We start from the raw sequence: 17,797 nt of genomic DNA, 5'->3' as shown, positions 1-17,797 counted from the left end.
GAAAGACGGCCCTTGGACGGCGGGATTGATGCCTGTACCGTTGTTGCCGTTTGCTCTGTGCGGTGGATGACCGTTGACAGGGACTGTTTTGCCTTTTTCCTCCTTTTTTGTTTTTTTTTTAGCTTTGGCTACGTGCGCCCATCGTCGATATATGTATTTAATTTTGCAAATATTTACATTTTTCAAACCCTGGGCCATGGGCGTGCGTTCCCGTGCTTCCGGCGTCCGGTTTTGGGAAGCAAAAGGGCCAAGCGCAATGATAATAATAATCATAATCATCCTGCCCTGGTTGGGGAGTCGGTTTTTGTTTGTTTCTGTTGCTGTTGTTGTGCCAAACAGGGTTTGGAAGAATATTAATGCCCGGCAGAAGGGCTTCTCGGCGAACGAGCGCGACCCACCATTTCACCGATTCCGGCGGTGGAGGTGGAGCCTGGCTACAAAGGAATATCATTAAAATTAATTGATGGTATCCGAAGCATGGGATTATGTTGCCCGCTCTCTCTCTCTCACACACACACACACTCGCTTTTTGCCCAAGAACGGCACCGGGCGCGCTGCTTTCGTTTGCATACAAATAATGTATAATCAATCGATAATCCCAGGCTTACCAGGCACACTTGCAAACTAATTTGAGCAAACTCTCTGGGCTCGAGCAAACGCAACGCGAACGCCACCACTCGACCGTGGGGCAATGGATCGGGCTCGCAGCAGTGTGTCGCGTGTAGCATCTTTTGCCTCGGCTGCCTTTTGCTGCACTTTGCCCAAGCTTTTCCCATGAATATTCTAATTCACGCCGTTGCTACACGACTGCGAGTGCGTCTGCTGTGTGGGCCTGCGTTGATTATCGATTGGCTCTCAGCGCGAAGTGGACAGATGGGCAGAATAGATGGGTCTTTCTGTGTCTGTACGTTCTGTCGGTAAAGATGGCACGAAGCAGTCCCAACCCAAGTATGCTTACACATTTACGCACAGCCGGGCGCCACAGCCTGCGATGGCTAATCGTATGCAAAAAGCACACGGCCCCGAGGAGAAGAGAGCGCAAATTTAATTAATTCCTCCCCTTTTGCTGTGTATGCCTAACGCGATGTGTATTTAGCGATTTGTGCCTAACCAGCAAAACAAAGCAGGCCGAGAAGGAGTAGGAGGAGGATTTCTCCATTCGAAGCGCCATTTAATGGACAGTCGTCGGGCAGGACAGGAGATAAAGAGGAAGGGTGGAAGAGAACGGTTCGGCCCTCTTCGATTCGATTGCTTCGAGCAAGAAGCAATCAATAGCAATTCAGCTTACTGCGTTATTATGTATGCGCCCAGGGAGAAAGCGAATATTGTCATTACGGCCATGATTTATTGTACTCGTGTGCGGCTCTTTGGTGGAATTGCCGGGTGACTGTGTGGACCACGCAGAGCATTGTTGGAATGGTGGAATTTGCATTCGTGTTGGAGAGCTCGAGCTCGTGCACGCGAAGAAGCATTTTTCTTATACGAATTACGAACAGAGTGTACGAGAATACAGATATTGAACTGTCTAATAATTCCATCGAAATTGAACAAAAACAAATTGCTATTGAAGGCTCTCTAAATACTACCCGCTCTCTCCTGGCACAAGAGTTCATCAAACTTTCACCAGCACCAATCCATCCAACCCATCCGATGCCAATTTTATGTAAATGAAGACACATGACCGAACACAAACGAGGCGAAAAGCCTCCTCCGCCAAACGATTCCCTTTCTGTCGGACTCGCTAGGGTTGGGATGGGGGAAACGCTCGGCAAACTAGACACACAGCGTGCGAACAAACGGCGTCCACGGGCCTGCCCACGCTCGAATGCAGAGCCGATGGCATACGATTCTATCTTCACCATTAACATGAGAGAAACAGAGCTTATACCACGAACGTACCCGAAAGGTATGCATGCTTCACTCATCAGGATCTAAAGGCAAGGACAAGGCAAAAGAGACACAGAAAAAATTCCTCACGGCTACAGATGTCCTTTTGATGCGTTGTCTATGCGTCTCGCTCGGTATCACAGCGGCTTACGGCAGGTAAGCAGTACAAATGCTGCTACCTGATACGCACACATGTTTATCGAACACAACTATTCGGTTCGGCTCGGTAAACTTCACGAGGATGCCGGAGCAAAAGGGCGCAGACTTTTTCATGATTTTGTATGACTTCGGCTGTTTTGGACTACGCGTGTAGGCGTTCGCACACAGAAACCAACCCAACCCGGCGGTGGAGGAGTAGCACGAGGGTTGCGGTCCTTTCAATCGCATGCACAATTGCTATAAATTGATTCGGACTTGCTTGGAAGCTGGAGCTGGAAGCGCAAATCCACCGGACAACACCCGGAGAAAGGCAAAGCAAATGGAAGAAGAAAGAAAAAAGGGTCGCCGGCGTGTTGCGGTCGTCCCCGTGCATCCGGTCCGTAGAGTAGAAGTCCGTGCATGTGTGTGTGTGTGTGTGCGATGTCCAATTTAATGCAAAATTTGTGTATTTATGCTAAACTGCGTGCGGACTGTCGCTCGCATCGGGTCGCCCTTTTTCGGCAGTCTGCAGGCTGAAGGGCTTTTTCTTGTCCGCTTTTAGCGGCCGGTGAGCGCCGGAAGTAGCGCAGCAAGTGGACGTTTTGTGGTGGGTGCAAGGTTCGGATGTGTCTTTTCCTTTTTTTTGCAAACGGGCTAATAGAAACCTTTTCTATTGGCGTCCGGTCACAAATTCCAAGTGTGCAAAGGTAAATGTTTTTCTTCCATTTGAATATTCTATCAAATTCGGCTCGGGGCTCGGGGGCTGCTGCTTTTAATGTAGTTCAAGTTCAAACATAGGCAATTTATTCAAATCTATTGATGAGAAAGTATTCGCCAATGCTCTTCAGTATCAGTTTAAATCGATGAAATTGTCTAGGTTGAGTCGTTTATTGGATTTTTTTCTGTTTTGCTACGACTAAGACTAGCACTGGTGTTCGTTGAGGTAGCTTTTCATGCCATTAAACGTGCTGTATGTTCGCTACCAGATGCATTTCTCGAAAAGGCGCGAATTTACCAACAGAATAAAGAAAAAAATCAATAAAAAAAAACCGTTAACGGGAAAAACCGTTGGAACTGTTGAATTGGCGCCAAACATCCTTCTAGACGTTACATTCTTGCAACGTTCGCGAATGTTTCCAACCGTACGAAAGCAATTTGGCGGTTAAAAGCGCGCCAAAGTTCGTTACAAAATTCCTCAACTGCTGTATCACTTTTTCCACCAAAAAAGACAAAAAACGAACGCAACATAAATCCTTCCAGCAACTAACCCCAATTTCCCACTACTTTTCCAACCGTGTCCCTTTCACAAAAAGGAACGGTTTTACTCCAGAATCACGTTGCTTTTTCCCAAAAAAAAAGAAAAGAACACCTCTGTCTGTCATTTAAATCTTCACCCGAATCGATTGGCAATCAATATTTAAAGTGCACCCAGCGTCGACCGCTTAAGCGCTTATGACGGTGCGTTTCTTACGATAAATCAAATTACATCTCCAAGAAGGGTGGAGATTTTTTTTTGCGAGAAAAAACACGAAAACAAAAGGGCATTAAAAGATTTTTGTCCGTTAGGAAGCTCCCGCTCTCCGCCGCTCACACCACCGCGCACACTCAATACCCAAGCAATTTGGCAATTTTCTACACCTTGTCTAGCGAATGCCTCTTCCAGCAAATGCTCCTCGAAGATTGCATTACCAGCGGCAACGGTCGTTGCGCGTAACCGTTCCCTTTGCCTCTGGGTTTTATTTTTTTGGGTGAAAAAACATCAAAATCCTCTCATTTCTTCTAGCGTGAGAATTTCCTACCGGTGAATAGATTTTTTGGCAATTTTTCCACTACCAAGCGAAGAAGAGAAAAAAAACCGCACGTACACATACACAAGCGGCAACGATCGCTGTACGCTCGTTACAACCAACACCCCAAATACCAATCGGCGGGGATACAACAGCGCAATGTACGGAGGTTTTTTTGGGTGAAAAAACGGCGGCAAATCCAAGAAAAATGCCACGATTACGGTGGCACCGAAATGCAGCGCGCAAGAAGCAGTGGAAATAGGCAGAGAAGAAGCAACAACAACAACAAAACACACGCATTACACCCAAGAACAAAAAAAAGGAAAAAAAATCAGTTCATACACGCACCGAAGCTGCAACCCCAATTGCATTTTCATTTTTTGTTTGATTTTACGATTTTTTGAAACGAAAAAAGAAAAAATCGATCGCCGAACCTAGACCCTTAACAAGGGTGTGGGTTTTCTTGTGTGTGCGCTATTTTTCCTTCCTACCTTCACGTCCGTTCTTTTCCACTAGCGAAGGATCGTTAAGGAGCACCCCGAAGCGAGAGCTAGAGAGAGAGAGAAAAGAATCATTCGCCTCTATCGCAACATCGCACACAGCAAAATTACCTTATGCAATTTCGGACCGCTTCAAAGTGCAATCAGTGCGACACAGCAAACAGCGCATCAATGGTGCAAGCAATAGAGATCTGTGTGTGTGTGTGTGTGTGTGTGTGTGTGTGTGTGTGTGTGTGTGTATGCATTTGAGGACGATTATTCGTGTCTGCACCTTCTTACTCGCCCGTGTGGCCAAATCCAAGTGTAGGACCCTTGATTGCACCGAACGAAAGCAAAATAATAATAATAGTAATAGAAAAGAAAGGGACAAGGGTTCGCATCGAGGGACAGAATGCATTCCACCGCCACCCGTACCTGTTCGGATCTTGATCGCGGTGGGATGCGAAGAAGTGGCCAGATAGCAAGAAACTCTATCCTTTCAATTTAACAGCTACTGTAGTGGGATGAACGCTTTTTTGGCGGTAGAAAATGGTTTTCAATTTATATTTTTTACAAAAGAATATTTACAAGAATTTTAAATACTTTAAAATGAAGTTGAAACCATTTAATGGCGCATATCATTCCAGTAGAATGCTCAAAATAGTACATTTTTGCTACAATGACATACAACGAACATAAGGAAATAACAAAAAAAAACATTTTAAAATACTGTCAAACTGCTTTTCGAAGCTACGCACAGCATAAGATCCCTGTCACTATGAAACATAGCAAGCTAAGACACTAAGAAGAGAAAAACAGCTTCACAAAACAAAAGCGCACAAGCAAAACCATAAAAAGCAAAGAAGCAAAATGAAATACTAAAAAACTAATTTAAATAGTCTCCGCCTATTTTTTAAACATTGTTCCCCACTCTCCAGTTCGCGCGCTGCACGTCACAACATCGTCACCCTTCAGCGCTGCACTGTAAAACGCTCTCGCTGTGTGTGTGTACGTGCCTCTGCTGTCAATGTGTGTGAATGCAGCGCTGCCAAGCGTGCTAGAGTGGAGGCACACGCAACCGTTCGCTCGAGCCGTGCGAGCGAGCGAGACAACCGGCTGCTTTAATTTATGCTTTTTCCCCTCCATATTTGTCCATTGCTCAAGACGCACACCAACACACACTCGCACGCGCTCTCTCTCTCTCTCTTGCTCCTTCTCGTGCGCGCGCTCCCTAGCACAACATGCGCATTCAAGCGCACTGTACGTGTGCGCCCTTCTCTGTGTGTGGTTGTGTGCAGTCTACACACACACACCTAGAGAGCGCAGAAGGGCCCCCACATGCTCGCAGCGACGACGACGACCACAACATAGTGATAGTGGTGAAAAAATCAGATCTCCTTTACCACTCCAACAGTGCGGATGCGTGTGGCACCTCCACCTCACAGTGACGTACAGTTCGTCGTAAATAGTAGTAGCAGGCAGGCAGTAGGAACAGCGCACCGACCGGGTGTTACTGCGGGCTGTTTGATTGTGTGTTGTGTGTGATTGTGAAAAGCGCGTGATGTGTGCATAATTTGCAAAAAAAACGGAAAAGAAGCATTTTATAAAGCGAAAAGAATTTAATAATTTGAAAAATACTCTCCGCGCGGGGGCGCCAGTTCGAGTGAAGTGAAAAACACACCAAAAATCAAGGGGTATCAATCGGTTTTGCTCCAAGGCACATTGCGCATCGTATGTGGCGTGTTTGTCTGTTCCACATTCCGTCTTGCAAGTGGGCCGTGCCGTTCTGAGCCTCCCCAAAGAAATGCTTTGAACGTGCCAAAACCATAGCAAAAGAAAGCAAGCATTTTGGGTTTCGAGATGTGATGTGGTGTGTTGTGGGGTACCTTTCTTTGTACAATTTCTTCATAAACAAATTGTGATCCAGTTGCTGTGTGCGTGCGTGTGTGTGTGTCCCCTGTTTTTGCCAAGTGTCAAACACTGCTCGGTGCACACACGGGTGGTGGTGCACAGAGGACAAAATTGCGGCAAACGACGAGCAACGACGGCCGCCGCACAAGCTACGCAGGTGTCGCCGTGTCAGCAGCAGCAGCAGCAGCAGCAGCAGCAACGGCAGCAGCGCCACCGCCGTCGCACACTGTGATATGTTATTGTTACCGTCCAACTCGAGCCACCTCAGTGAACCGCAGACCGCCACCAGCATGGTCCTGTCGAAGGTGCGGTCCTGGGCCCGGGAGCAGCGCGACCACCGGTCCGACCACCGGGAGGACAACAACAACCATTCCGCCAAACGGGAGCTGCTGCGTACGCCGTCCCCTACGCAACGATGTAAGTGTCTTTCTTTCGGGTCGTTCTGAGGGGAGCGTGCGGAGATACTTTCTTCTATCCAAGGGGTTTACTTTCCGCGCGATTTTAGCTGCTGTCACTTTTTTTTATAACGCCGTGACACATTTCCTTCGTTTGGCGTGAGCGCTCTTGCGCTATACATGCACGATAAGAGCCGCTGGCAGTGCGGAAGGTGCAATAGGGCCGATAAGGTGCGCTCCTCCACCAGCCCGATACATCGATAGACCGACGACCGATGTTTGTGTGACACGGTTTGCAACTAAATAGCTCGCGCGCGAGCCGAGCGATAAACCTACCTAAAGATTACGAAACCTGGGGGCATTGTAGATGGAAAAGGGGGGGGGAAAAGGGCCCCTAATAAGCCCTAGTTCCTTTGAGTGTTTGTTTCGAAAGCGTATGCAATTTATCAAGACGCAAATAATCGCCCCCCTGTGCGCGCATAGCAAGGGAAAGATTATTGGGTCGATTATTGGGCAGTTTTGAATGGTTAAGTAGCGCTTTAATCGGCCGACTTGTCGATCGACACTGTGGTGTAGTCGTTAACGCGCAGTTATGAATCATGGTGTGTGCTATATTAGGTTCAAACCTAGAGTAGGGATTAGACACTTGACCATCAAGGTTTTTAAGACCGTGAAGGTGTATAGATCAAGATGTAATAATGGCTTTTAGGGGGGGGGGAGTGGTGTGTTAGAAAAGTATTATTTTAGTGTTTATACATTTTGAAGAATAAGCCCCCAAAAAAAAGTTGAATAATAGGTTGTTTTCACTGTATCTTTGCAAATGTCCAATAATTAGGTTTCAAGAGCGCTAGATAAATACAACTGTTAGAGTCAATCACTGTCTTCGTCTTAAAGTTACGTTTTAGACCACCTAAAGACTCCAAATTGACATTATTACTGAATTAAGTATTATTTAAGTAAGTGTTTTCTGGGGCTTTTTATCCCATTTTTTGCGTTTGTGAAAGGCTGGTTCAATGTAACTGAATTGAGATTTATTCATTTTTCTACTAAAACAGTGTGTTAGATCAAATTTGTTCTTCTTCCTTCATCTTCCTTCCTTCAAATTTGTGTATTATTTTCCGCATGACAAAAAAAATTATTTCCTTTTCCCATTCATTCCACAAAAGAGCTGCTGCTGCTGCTCTACATACCATACCTTTCTGGTAATTTATCGTCTTCTATATCAAAGTAACAATAAGCGAAAGCACCAGATCGTTCCACAAAGACACACTATTTCTCCCCCTCTCTTAGCAATGGTTGAATCTTCCCTATGCGCTCAATCAATACATCCAATGAAACGCAAATAATGCACTTTTCTGTCCTAGACGAAACAAAAAAAAAGCCTTAGAAGAAGGAAACGCAATGTGTCCACGGTCGAGACAGCGAGAGCACTGCACGCTGCAGGACACAGATATGCGTAACCTTTTTCCTTCTTTTTGTTGTTGTTTAGTGCGTTGTTCGTCTTCTTCATTTTCCTCCTACCTTGCCGAGGTGGAAGACGAGATTTCGAGGTCCGAGGTCGGTTATTATCCATACATACACAACACACCACCGTGCCACCACCGCCATCGCCTTGTCCTTGGAATTGAAGAAAAATTGTACAGCACACCAACGAAAAAAAAGCGAAAGAAAAGAAACAACAAGCTGGTACCGAAATCCATAGCGCTTTTGTGAGGGAGAAAAAGGTTGATTTTTATTTTTATTATTTCTGCCTTCTATGCCCATTTTTTTTTTTGCGCCATTGCACAGAACAGCATGAAAAATCGTTTCCCAAAAACGCATCTCTATCGCCTATCGATACGGTTTTGCTTCCTGTTCGATTCCACTCCCTCTCTCTCTCTCTTTTTCAATCCACACACCTTCGCACATCCTGCATGCAGCCACACAGGTAAAGGTGTGCATCAAAAACCGAGCATAAAAAGCAGCATAGGAGAGGAATAGTTGGTGAAGAAGAAAAAACACACACACACCTTCTTCTCCGCTTCTTCTTGTTCTTGCTTCGATCCTTACACAAACACGATTTGCTTTTTTAGTTTTGCGAAGGACTCGCCATGCCTTTCGGGGTTCGTCGCTGCAGGCATTCTCCCACCAACAACGAAAGGGCCGCCGCCGCCGCCGGACGCGCCTGTTTTGCTAGGCAAATTTTTGCTCTCCGTCCGTCCGTCCCAGGAATCGATTGATCGATCGGGTTGTTGTTCGCAAGCGCAAGCGATCACTCCCCCAAAAACAACCCTTACAAACCATCGCGAGACAGCAGCAGCAAGGATCAGGGCTCTCTCACTCGAGATCACTATCGCTGGGCTGGAGAAGCGACATGATTTTACAGCTTTTTTTTGCTTCACTTTTGTTGTAGTTTTCCTCCATCCATTTTTGAGGCTCATCTAATTTCCCTCTCATCTAAATGGAAAGATGAAATTTCATCCACTTCAGTGCGTTTCCCTTTCCGTGTGTTGTTAAATCCTTTCCTTTGCTGCTTGCCCCTCGGGTGGGATGACTCGGATCGGGCCGATCCTTATCGCGTTTATCCCGAAATTGCTCTTGATCAACCGAACCCATTTCCTGCCTTTGCACGGTGCACCAGCAGGTACAGGATGGTGCTTGTTAGGACCCTTTTTTCTGGGTGCTAATACTGATTTTCCCATTTCACTTTCCTCCACCTGAAAAAAGAAGCAACAACCTTATTTTTGGCGCTTTGCAACTTAAACCATTTTGACAGCGGCTCGATTATTTTACATTCCACGTGTGTCAGTCATTTGAAGCAGCCTGCACGCTCCCTTCCCCCCCCCCCCCCCCTTTCAACGAGCGCATAGTTTCCGATGCAACCGAGCACCTTGCACTGGCGCACTGAAGCCACAGAGAAGCCCAGCACAGCAAACAAACAGACGCCAACAACGCCAATTGTAGTAACACCGTTTGGTTGAGGAGAGGAGGGAGATGGCCATGCAGTGGGGAGCGAGAGGCACCCATTCGAGCTCCCCGTCACTCTTTCCACCCCTTTTCTAGATCATTAGCACGGCAGCGTGCAAAACGAAAAACCCATTAATTAATTATTATTCACTTTATTTTAATTATAATAATTACGAAGCCGGTGCACCAGCGTGGCTGCGGCTTCGGTTGTGTGTGTGTGTGTCTGTCTGTCTGTATGTGTGTGTGTGAGTGTGTTTTGCACAAAAAAAAAACTAGTGGGGAAGAAATGCATGCGCCCGCGGTTTGCGCAAACGCACATTAAAAGGATTATTGAAGCGCCTAATTGCAGTCAAAAAGAATTACATACAAATGAGTGAGCCCTTCGGAGCCGTTTTGGTGGTGTGGTGTCGTGGGGGGGGGGGTGCGGAAGGGTGGAAAATTTGCTTACCAAGCTTCGCTGCGCATTTCGGTGCGCAAACGGTGTGTTACGGATCAGCCTTCAACAAAGAGTTTTGCACGGGAAGTGCGTGCACATATGCATAACTAGAACTGCAGGTGGTGCACGGGGGCAATGAATGGGAGGTTTGCGGCGAGGGTTAGGGCGAAGAAAAGCGCTAACGATTTGCGGTTGCTAAGGTGTGATGGTGCAGCAATCGAGTCGGCCGAGAGCGATCGGTTCGTCCTCGTTGGAAGGGATTTCTCACCGTCAAGCTGGCTATTTCTCTCTCTCTCTCTCTCTCTCTCTCTTGTTTTCTCCTTCTCTCTCTCTCTCATTCCCTTTGTGGTTGAGGTGGTGCAAATTGCGGGAACCGTTTGGCAAAAAAATAGTGCAATGCCTCCTCCAGGTGTTGATTTGTGTATTTTTGTTTTCTTCTGCGTTCTTGTTTGCTCTAACGAAGTTCGTCGTCACACGTGTTGTTAGCGTTGCCTGTGCGGTCAATTATGCTTAGAAAAGAAATTGGCATAAATCGGGCTGATTAATGGGGAGGGGGTAGCATTTCGTCGTCACACAAATCAGCCCCACAGGGAGAGGTAACGCAAATTAGAAGTCGCAACGGCCCATCGCGAAACTAATACTAATTGGGCAGGGTAAACTCAAGGACGCTACAGAACTAAAACACAGCTCCGTTGCTTTGGAAGATGGGTTCTAATTATTTAAAACGTTTGCCCACTTCTAGCAGGGTGTGTGCGTGTGTTTAGGGGGGAGGAGTTGTTTTTATACATTTTTATTTACTGTTTTTACTACCACCGAAACAACCGGGGCCAGTGACGATCGGCGTAATTAATTAAATTTGGCTAATGAGCCCAAACATCATGGGAGCGAAGTCATCGCCGCTGCAAAATGCTGCCCCCGCCATAATTGGGACGAGTATTCATCATAAAACTGGGTGGTAGAAAATGAGTGAGAAGACCACCAGAACTTGTTCTTGACGATTTTACAGGCCGGAAAACCGCAACCAAAAATGCAAAAATCGAGCGGCTCGGGGCTGCTTATCGCCAGTGGGAAAAAGATTAGCTTTACCAGCACCACGCACACGCACATAAAGGTGGATGAAAATGGTGCTTGATTTGCTCGCAACGCACAAACCGGAAAGGGTTTCAAAGATTGAATGACGTTTCGGACTTCCCCTACCCCAGCACTGTCCACTCCAACCGTTCCGAACTCATTTCCAATGTAAATGTAAAGCTCATTAGCTGCAGATGGTTCTTTGCCCGCTGTCTCTTCTCTTGCGGAAAACTATATTTGGCAAAAATAGGCAAATGGGAAAAACGAAAAGTAGGCACTGCTGCTCTTACTGTTGGGTTGCTTCTTCTTCCCACAGAAATGGAAAGAGCCACCGGCAAACCCGATTTGCACCTTGCGGTTCTCGCTTGTGGCCAGTGTTTTGCCCTCACGAGTTGGGCTCATTTAACGCTTATCGACGCAAACGCGTCAAACGAGATATGCACCTGGACCTGGAAGCGGAGGGTAAGGGTGGAAAATCACATGCTGATTTGCATAAACAAAAGGCGCACCGAAGGGGAGGGCGCGCGCGCGCAAGCAACGTGAGCATTGCGCTGCCGATTTGGACGCAGCACCATGGGGGGAGTAAAATGGGAAACAGGGAAATTGCTCTTTCCCGTTGCATTTTGCGTTTCTTCGTTTTTCTTACCATTACTCTCACACACACACACACACACATACATGCACAGGTTACACACACGGAGAGAGCAATATTCAAATGGCAAACGGTCGCCATGGCAGCGTGGTGTGCTGCTGCTTTTTCCGTTCTCGCTCGAAAGGTGCTGCTGCGCATGCAAAGTGATGAATTCCCAGCGTGAGTGAATAATAAGGGACTGGTTCTCTGGGTCTTGGTGGCAGCAAATAAATTATCAACACTGATCCTAAAAGGTTGAACAGGAAACCGTTTAATGCAGCAGCAGTTCGTTTTTTTTTTTGCTCTCTCTCCTGCTGTTGTTGTTTCTTTTATTTGCCTTTTTGTGCAAATAACCTCCGAACGAAACAAAAAAAAACAAATCGAACCGTATAACTGTTTTCTGTTTTGTCCCTTCGACAATATGCCAATGTGCAGAAAATATGCTGGTATTTTTGTTGGAAAGCAAAGCGAAGCTACAATGACAACCTTTCACGCGCTTCCCCCTGACATGACTTTGCATAAATGGCAAATCCTCCTCCTGTGCCTGTGCCAATCGATTTTATGAGCATTTTTTATCGAGAAGCATAAAAAAGGAGACACACTCACACACACTGTCCAGTTTTTTTTTAACAACTCTCACACACCTAGGGACAGGACACCAGGAGTGCATTTCACCATCACAATCCATCCATAATTAATTAAACTGTAATCTCCCCTCCCGGGGATTCGCCCTTCGATTGTATGCGCAGCAAAGGTGGTTCTGCTGCTGCATCCCCTTTGCGTAAACGAGCCGCCAACGAGGTCAAAAGTGTATGCGATGGCCCCGAATTTGTCATGGCCAGTGTGTGTGTGTTATTTTGCGAGCAATTCCCCTTCTATCCCAAAACCGCATCACCAATTTGCATAAAAATATTTAGACGTCGACGACATGAAGCGGCGAACCTTTCTGCCGCTTCCAACCCCGAGTGTGGTACACGAGTGACCCCTTGTATGGATTTCAGGAACGGGCACGTCACTTTTGGCAATTATTTATTAGGGGTTGTGATGCGTGCAATGATGGAATTGAGCGAGAGAGAGAGGATGCTACGCTGTCCGGCCAAAAGTTTAAAATCCCTCTGGGAACAATAACGCCAACAACACTGAGCTGGCGTGGCGACTGTGTGTGTTGCGCTCAGGGGCTGAGCAAACTGACCCGCCGAATTCCCCGGAGGGCACCACAAAGCACCGGGATACATACGAATTTGCCGATATAAAATATCGATGGACACGTCTCGACAACCCTGTGTGTGTATACGAATCCTGTTTACGAGAGGATTGCTTTCATCTCACGGGGCCCCGGTGCTGGTTCTTTCTTCTCCGTCCATCCGTCCTTTCCTAGCTTGACCAGCCGATGGTGGTGGCTGTGGCACACGCGGGGGTATAAATAATAGCGCCCTAATACTGTCACCAGCACACAGAAACACACACACACAGTCGATGTGGTGCAGATGGTGTGGCAAGGGCGCAGCACACCGGTCGTGTCCACCTTCGAGGCGGCGGGCAGGCTTTCGGCAGGCTGGTCGCTGCCCGGTAATTCAACACTTCTTTTCGAGTTTTTCCCTCTTTATTATCCTCCCTCGCAAACGCGCGGCCTGTTGTTGCCTCTGCCTTTTTCTTATATGTGTATCTGTGTGTGTGTGTGTGTCAGTTCGTATGCCAACCGACATTAGACGTTCTTCATTTGGGTATAAAACACGATATATCCCAGCGGCTTAGGGGCCATCCCGGTGATGCTGTGATGAAAATATATTGACATGTGCAGCGCGAGGACATTCGAACAGTAGGGACGAGCCGCTGTCGTGTCCAGCACGGTTTCCCCCTTCATTTTAATTTATTGCAATAACGATGCCGATCCCTGGTGGTGGGCTGGACATGTAAATAATTCACCCGATGTGTCGTCCGCCGTTTGGCTTTGAAATTGTTCATAAAAATGGAACCGAACATAAAATATATATAGAAATTGTGTAGCTCGTTTCCCAATAAAAAATATTCTCTTTTTCCTGTTGGCTCTCGTTACAGATCTAAGCATAAAAACACCAAAATCACCAACTCCGCCCCGTTCGCATGGTAAGTTTGCTTCACCCCTTCTTTACGCCCGTCTCTTCGCACGATTCGCCCATGTGTGATCGATTGATCATCGGCTGAGCGGTGCGCATCCCACCATTTTGCGCGTCAAACGGTAGCGCGTGGCGGCAAATTATGTACGCACGGGACGTGGTACGAATCAATTGATTTGTCCGACCAGAATCCCATTTCCCGGGCGCCTCATGTTCCCTACCCATTTCATTAGCCTAATCTCGAAAAAAGGGTTTTTTTGTCTGGCTGTTAACCAACTGTGTTAAGTAACCTACTCCAAACACCCCTTTCCTGTTTTTTTATGCTTGCCTCAATTGCGCAGTTCACCCCTTTCTTTTTTTGGCTACACCTTCCTTCCCCAAGCGCCGATTGGCTGCCGATATTGCGCGCCCGATGACGACACACGACCAAGATTATCGACTTCATTAGCATCGTTGCTGCTGCGGCTGCGTTGCTTAGGGTTTTTTTTACGTTCAATTTTCCCCCTTTTCCGTTCCAAAGCCTACTGTTCGCCTTCTGGAGAAAGGAGGAGGAAAAGCCGTAGATCGATGCCCGTTTGAATTATCTCTTTTCGGGGTTGGTAGCTGCTTGAAGATCGGATGCCTCGTCGCTCTTGCCTTATTGTGATGATGATGTCACTATCCTAATGTTTCCGTTTTTTTAATTCCTGCACAAGACATCCTCAAGAGCTTGGCGGGACCCTCTCTCTGCCCCTCTCTCTGTGTGTGTGTCTCTGATACAAGAGGATGATGGGTAAGGATTATAGCGATTAAAAGTTAACCTCCAAGAAGCGTGCGCCCTTTCATTCAATGTTTTGGGAACCCCTTTTTACTCGGGAACCTTCCTGAAGGAACGATCGTCCTTGGGTCGTCTGCTTTGGGACGGCACGAGCCAAGAAAGTCAGACAGGCACGGGGACACGAACGCAGGAAGATTTATTTTCTCACTTAGTTAATAGTTTTACGATCCTTATGTTGCTCCTCTTCACTCGCGCGTTGCCGTTGTTGCCGTTGGAAGCAGCTAACGGTGAAGACATCTCTCCGCATTCCGTCGTCCTGCATCGGGGCCGTACGGCTCTGCTTTAAAGCTCGCCTCGCAGTATAAATATAAAAGTTTTCGGTCCAACGTGTCACTCGGAGCTGCAAAAGAGGGAAAAAAGGGTTCACCGTCGTCGTAATCTTTGACTTTTGCTGGGTTTCCAAGAGAGCGCGCGTACGCCACCACTACCTGGCTGGCCACAAAAACAGGGACACGTGTCTAACAAAGGAGTGAAGTAGATTGAGATTTTTTGGTTGGTCGGGGAGGGATGTTTTTTGTTTCTTTTGCGTTTTGGTTGTTTTTGGATGCCCCTTCTTGCTGGTGCTGCTGCTTAACCTCAATCCTCTCTGTAAAGGCACACGTATGTTTGTATTGCCTGTGTTTCATCGAACGTGTGTCTCTGTTGAAGCAGAAAGAGGGTTTTTGTTGTTGTTGGAAGGGAAATTTTGGAAATTCCACCTTCCATCCCGTTAAAGGATGCCCCGGCCCTGGCACGGAAACAAACACCTGTTCAGCAGATGCGGCTCTACGTGTGTGTGTTTGTTATCCCTTCTCAAAACAACAATAAAAAGGACTCGTTTGTCCACCGCCAAAATGGCTATCGAACGAATAATCCACATCCAATCCAACCAGCAAAAAAAGCGATTTCCATTTCACAGTACAAAAAAACAGCCCACCTCCTATCATTACATTAAAGTAAATGCAACCAGACGACGAACCCCACTTCGGTTACATACCTTGTAATCGTTTTGTTTAACAATCACCTATACATTCCCCCTTTGAATCTAGTATAAAATGGGCCTCACATTACAATCATTGTCATCGCCCCTTCCTTCCCCTCTCTCTCTCTCTCTAGTTGGTACGATAATTGATTAAATATTTAAATAACCCTCCCGATTCAATTATTCACCTGTTGGGGCAAGGTGTCACCCTTTTAGCTATTTTTTTTTATTATTCACACACACACACACACACGATCGCGTAATAAAGTGCGTTATTTTAATGCGACAAAACGATACCATCCTTGTATTAAAAGGGTGACCACACAAAAAAAGGACACACTCTGCAGCACCTTCGGAGTGTGGAGTCAGATCTCAAAAGAAGGGTTAATTTATTGGGCTCTCGTTCTCTCTCTTGCCCCACACCACAGCAAAGGCTTTTCATCTTGCGGTGTTTGTGGAGAGGACTTCATTTTATTAGAGGTTTTCCATTCCCTACAAAAAACCCTTTTTTATATGCATGCGCTTCTATCCCTCTTTTTAGTCGAGACGACAGGGACTCAACGGAATTGTATATGTAAAAAATGCTACCCAACGTTATTTCCCTACTTTTTTACACACACACAACCCCCGTTCGAACACAAATGAAAAGGGATATTAAATATGCATCAAATGCACCCTTTTCGGTCCATGTGTATATATGCATAGTCCCTCTCGAAAGCAATGAAGGGGTTGTTCTCGTGCGATTCAAATGAGACATCCTGGGCCTCTCTCGTGCGCCCCTCGTTTGCGTGTGTGTGTGTGTTTGCCATCCTGTTCATCCTGTTTTGCATCATCGAATCCTTTTTTTATTGCGCCGTATGTGTGTTGCTTTCGTCCCCTTTTGCTGTGCTGTGATGATTGAATCCAAATATTTAAATTTCACCCCTTTAGAGGGAAAGGATCCTTCATCACACAAAAAAGGGCGACCTGTTGAAGTGTAATTAGCCTAATCAAACACAACCACTTTCGTCGCGCGCCTTCCTATTCGTTGTTAGAGCATAATGCTTAAAAATGAACCTTCTCCCCCCTTTCATCGAGCTTCAGTGCTGAGTGGCTTTATTATGTTTTAACCGCGTGTTAGTTCCCTTTTTTAAGGCGGAAGGGATTTTAAAATGAAAAAGGGGACAACTTGAGAGAGATAGAGAGAGAGTGATTTGAATATGCAAAAAAGGGCTTGTACAAATCTTCCCGGTCTCTGGACCAATCACACAGGCGCGCTTCAGCATCAAAGCAGGCGGGCGCCTCTCGTCGAAACGTGGATGTACGCAAGCATAGTGACGCAGTGTACGCAGCGCGAGATTTATGTTTGCTGCTGCTTTTTCGCATTTTTTGCATCTTATCCGCCGGATACCCTTTTTTCCTTTAATGCACACACACACACTTACCACCACCATTTTGATTTGCAGTGCTGCTACTTTTTCGGTTTTATACGTGCAACGGATGCGCGCTGCTGTGGTGTGCCGCGCAAGCACATGGCGGTTCCGGGCGGTGTGCGCGGCTGTAATTTAATTGCAATAAAAATGGTTTTAATTGAAATTACAAATCACGACGTTCGTTCGTTCGTTCTCTCTCTCTGAGCTCAGCTCAGGCGCCACCGTTGCAAATGATACCCTCTGTTTCGCCACCATGCCGCGCGCGAATGATGATGATTCGTTGGTTTTTATTTTTGCCATTTTTCTGCAGCGTGTCGGGGGACGGGTTCGGGTATAATGGTTTACGCGGGGCCGATTCGCAGAACTTTGGTAACGGGGATGGAAGTTGCTGCATAAATTGGCAGTAAAAAGTGAAGAATAATTTCACAAACCCACCAGCGCCATCACTAACCAGGGCTTTTCCTTCGCTGACCGGCGATCGACCGGGGGGGGGCTCGCCGGCCCATTAAACATTCTGGGAAAAGCAGACTCTTTCACTCGCGGCACGGTTCTGATGTTGTTCCTGCTCGTAAAACGCCACACAGCGGCGGCGGCGATCGCAATAAAAGAAAGGGAAGGGAAGCTACCTACTACCGGGCTTTAAAGGCTGCGCCTTTCCGCGGCGGGTTATTGAGTTGTGTAATAATTGTAATTACAATAGTGTGTGTGGAGAGATCATTTTTCTTCATTACGGTTCAATATTTAAGCATCATTTTATGCGACCGATGCAGCGCGCAAGCATCGTTCCAATTAGCGGTGCGGTTTGTGTGGCGCAGTTCACGCGCTTTCCC

General features: G+C 46.7%; 1 protein-coding gene across 4 annotated transcripts in view; it reads left to right on the top strand.

Annotated features, from left to right (window-relative positions):
* The window catches only part of LOC1271410 (uncharacterized), a 123,227-nt gene that overhangs the window by 92,678 nt on the left and 12,752 nt on the right, over positions 1-17,797 (top strand). For all 4 annotated transcript variants that reach the window (XM_061662015.1, XM_061662014.1, XM_061662013.1 and 1 more), the window contains exon 5: positions 13,740-13,787. In XM_061662015.1, the coding sequence (XP_061517999.1) occupies positions 13,740-13,787 (48 nt within the window). The remainder of the gene's footprint in view (positions 1-13,739; positions 13,788-17,797) is intronic.

The sequence above is a fragment of the Anopheles gambiae genome, chromosome 3, assembly GCF_943734735.2.
Source record: "Anopheles gambiae chromosome 3, idAnoGambNW_F1_1, whole genome shotgun sequence".
Lineage (NCBI taxonomy): Eukaryota > Metazoa > Arthropoda > Insecta > Diptera > Culicidae > Anopheles > Anopheles gambiae.
The sequence above is the reverse complement of the archived record's forward strand: the minus strand, read 5'-3'. Positions and strand labels throughout refer to the sequence as shown.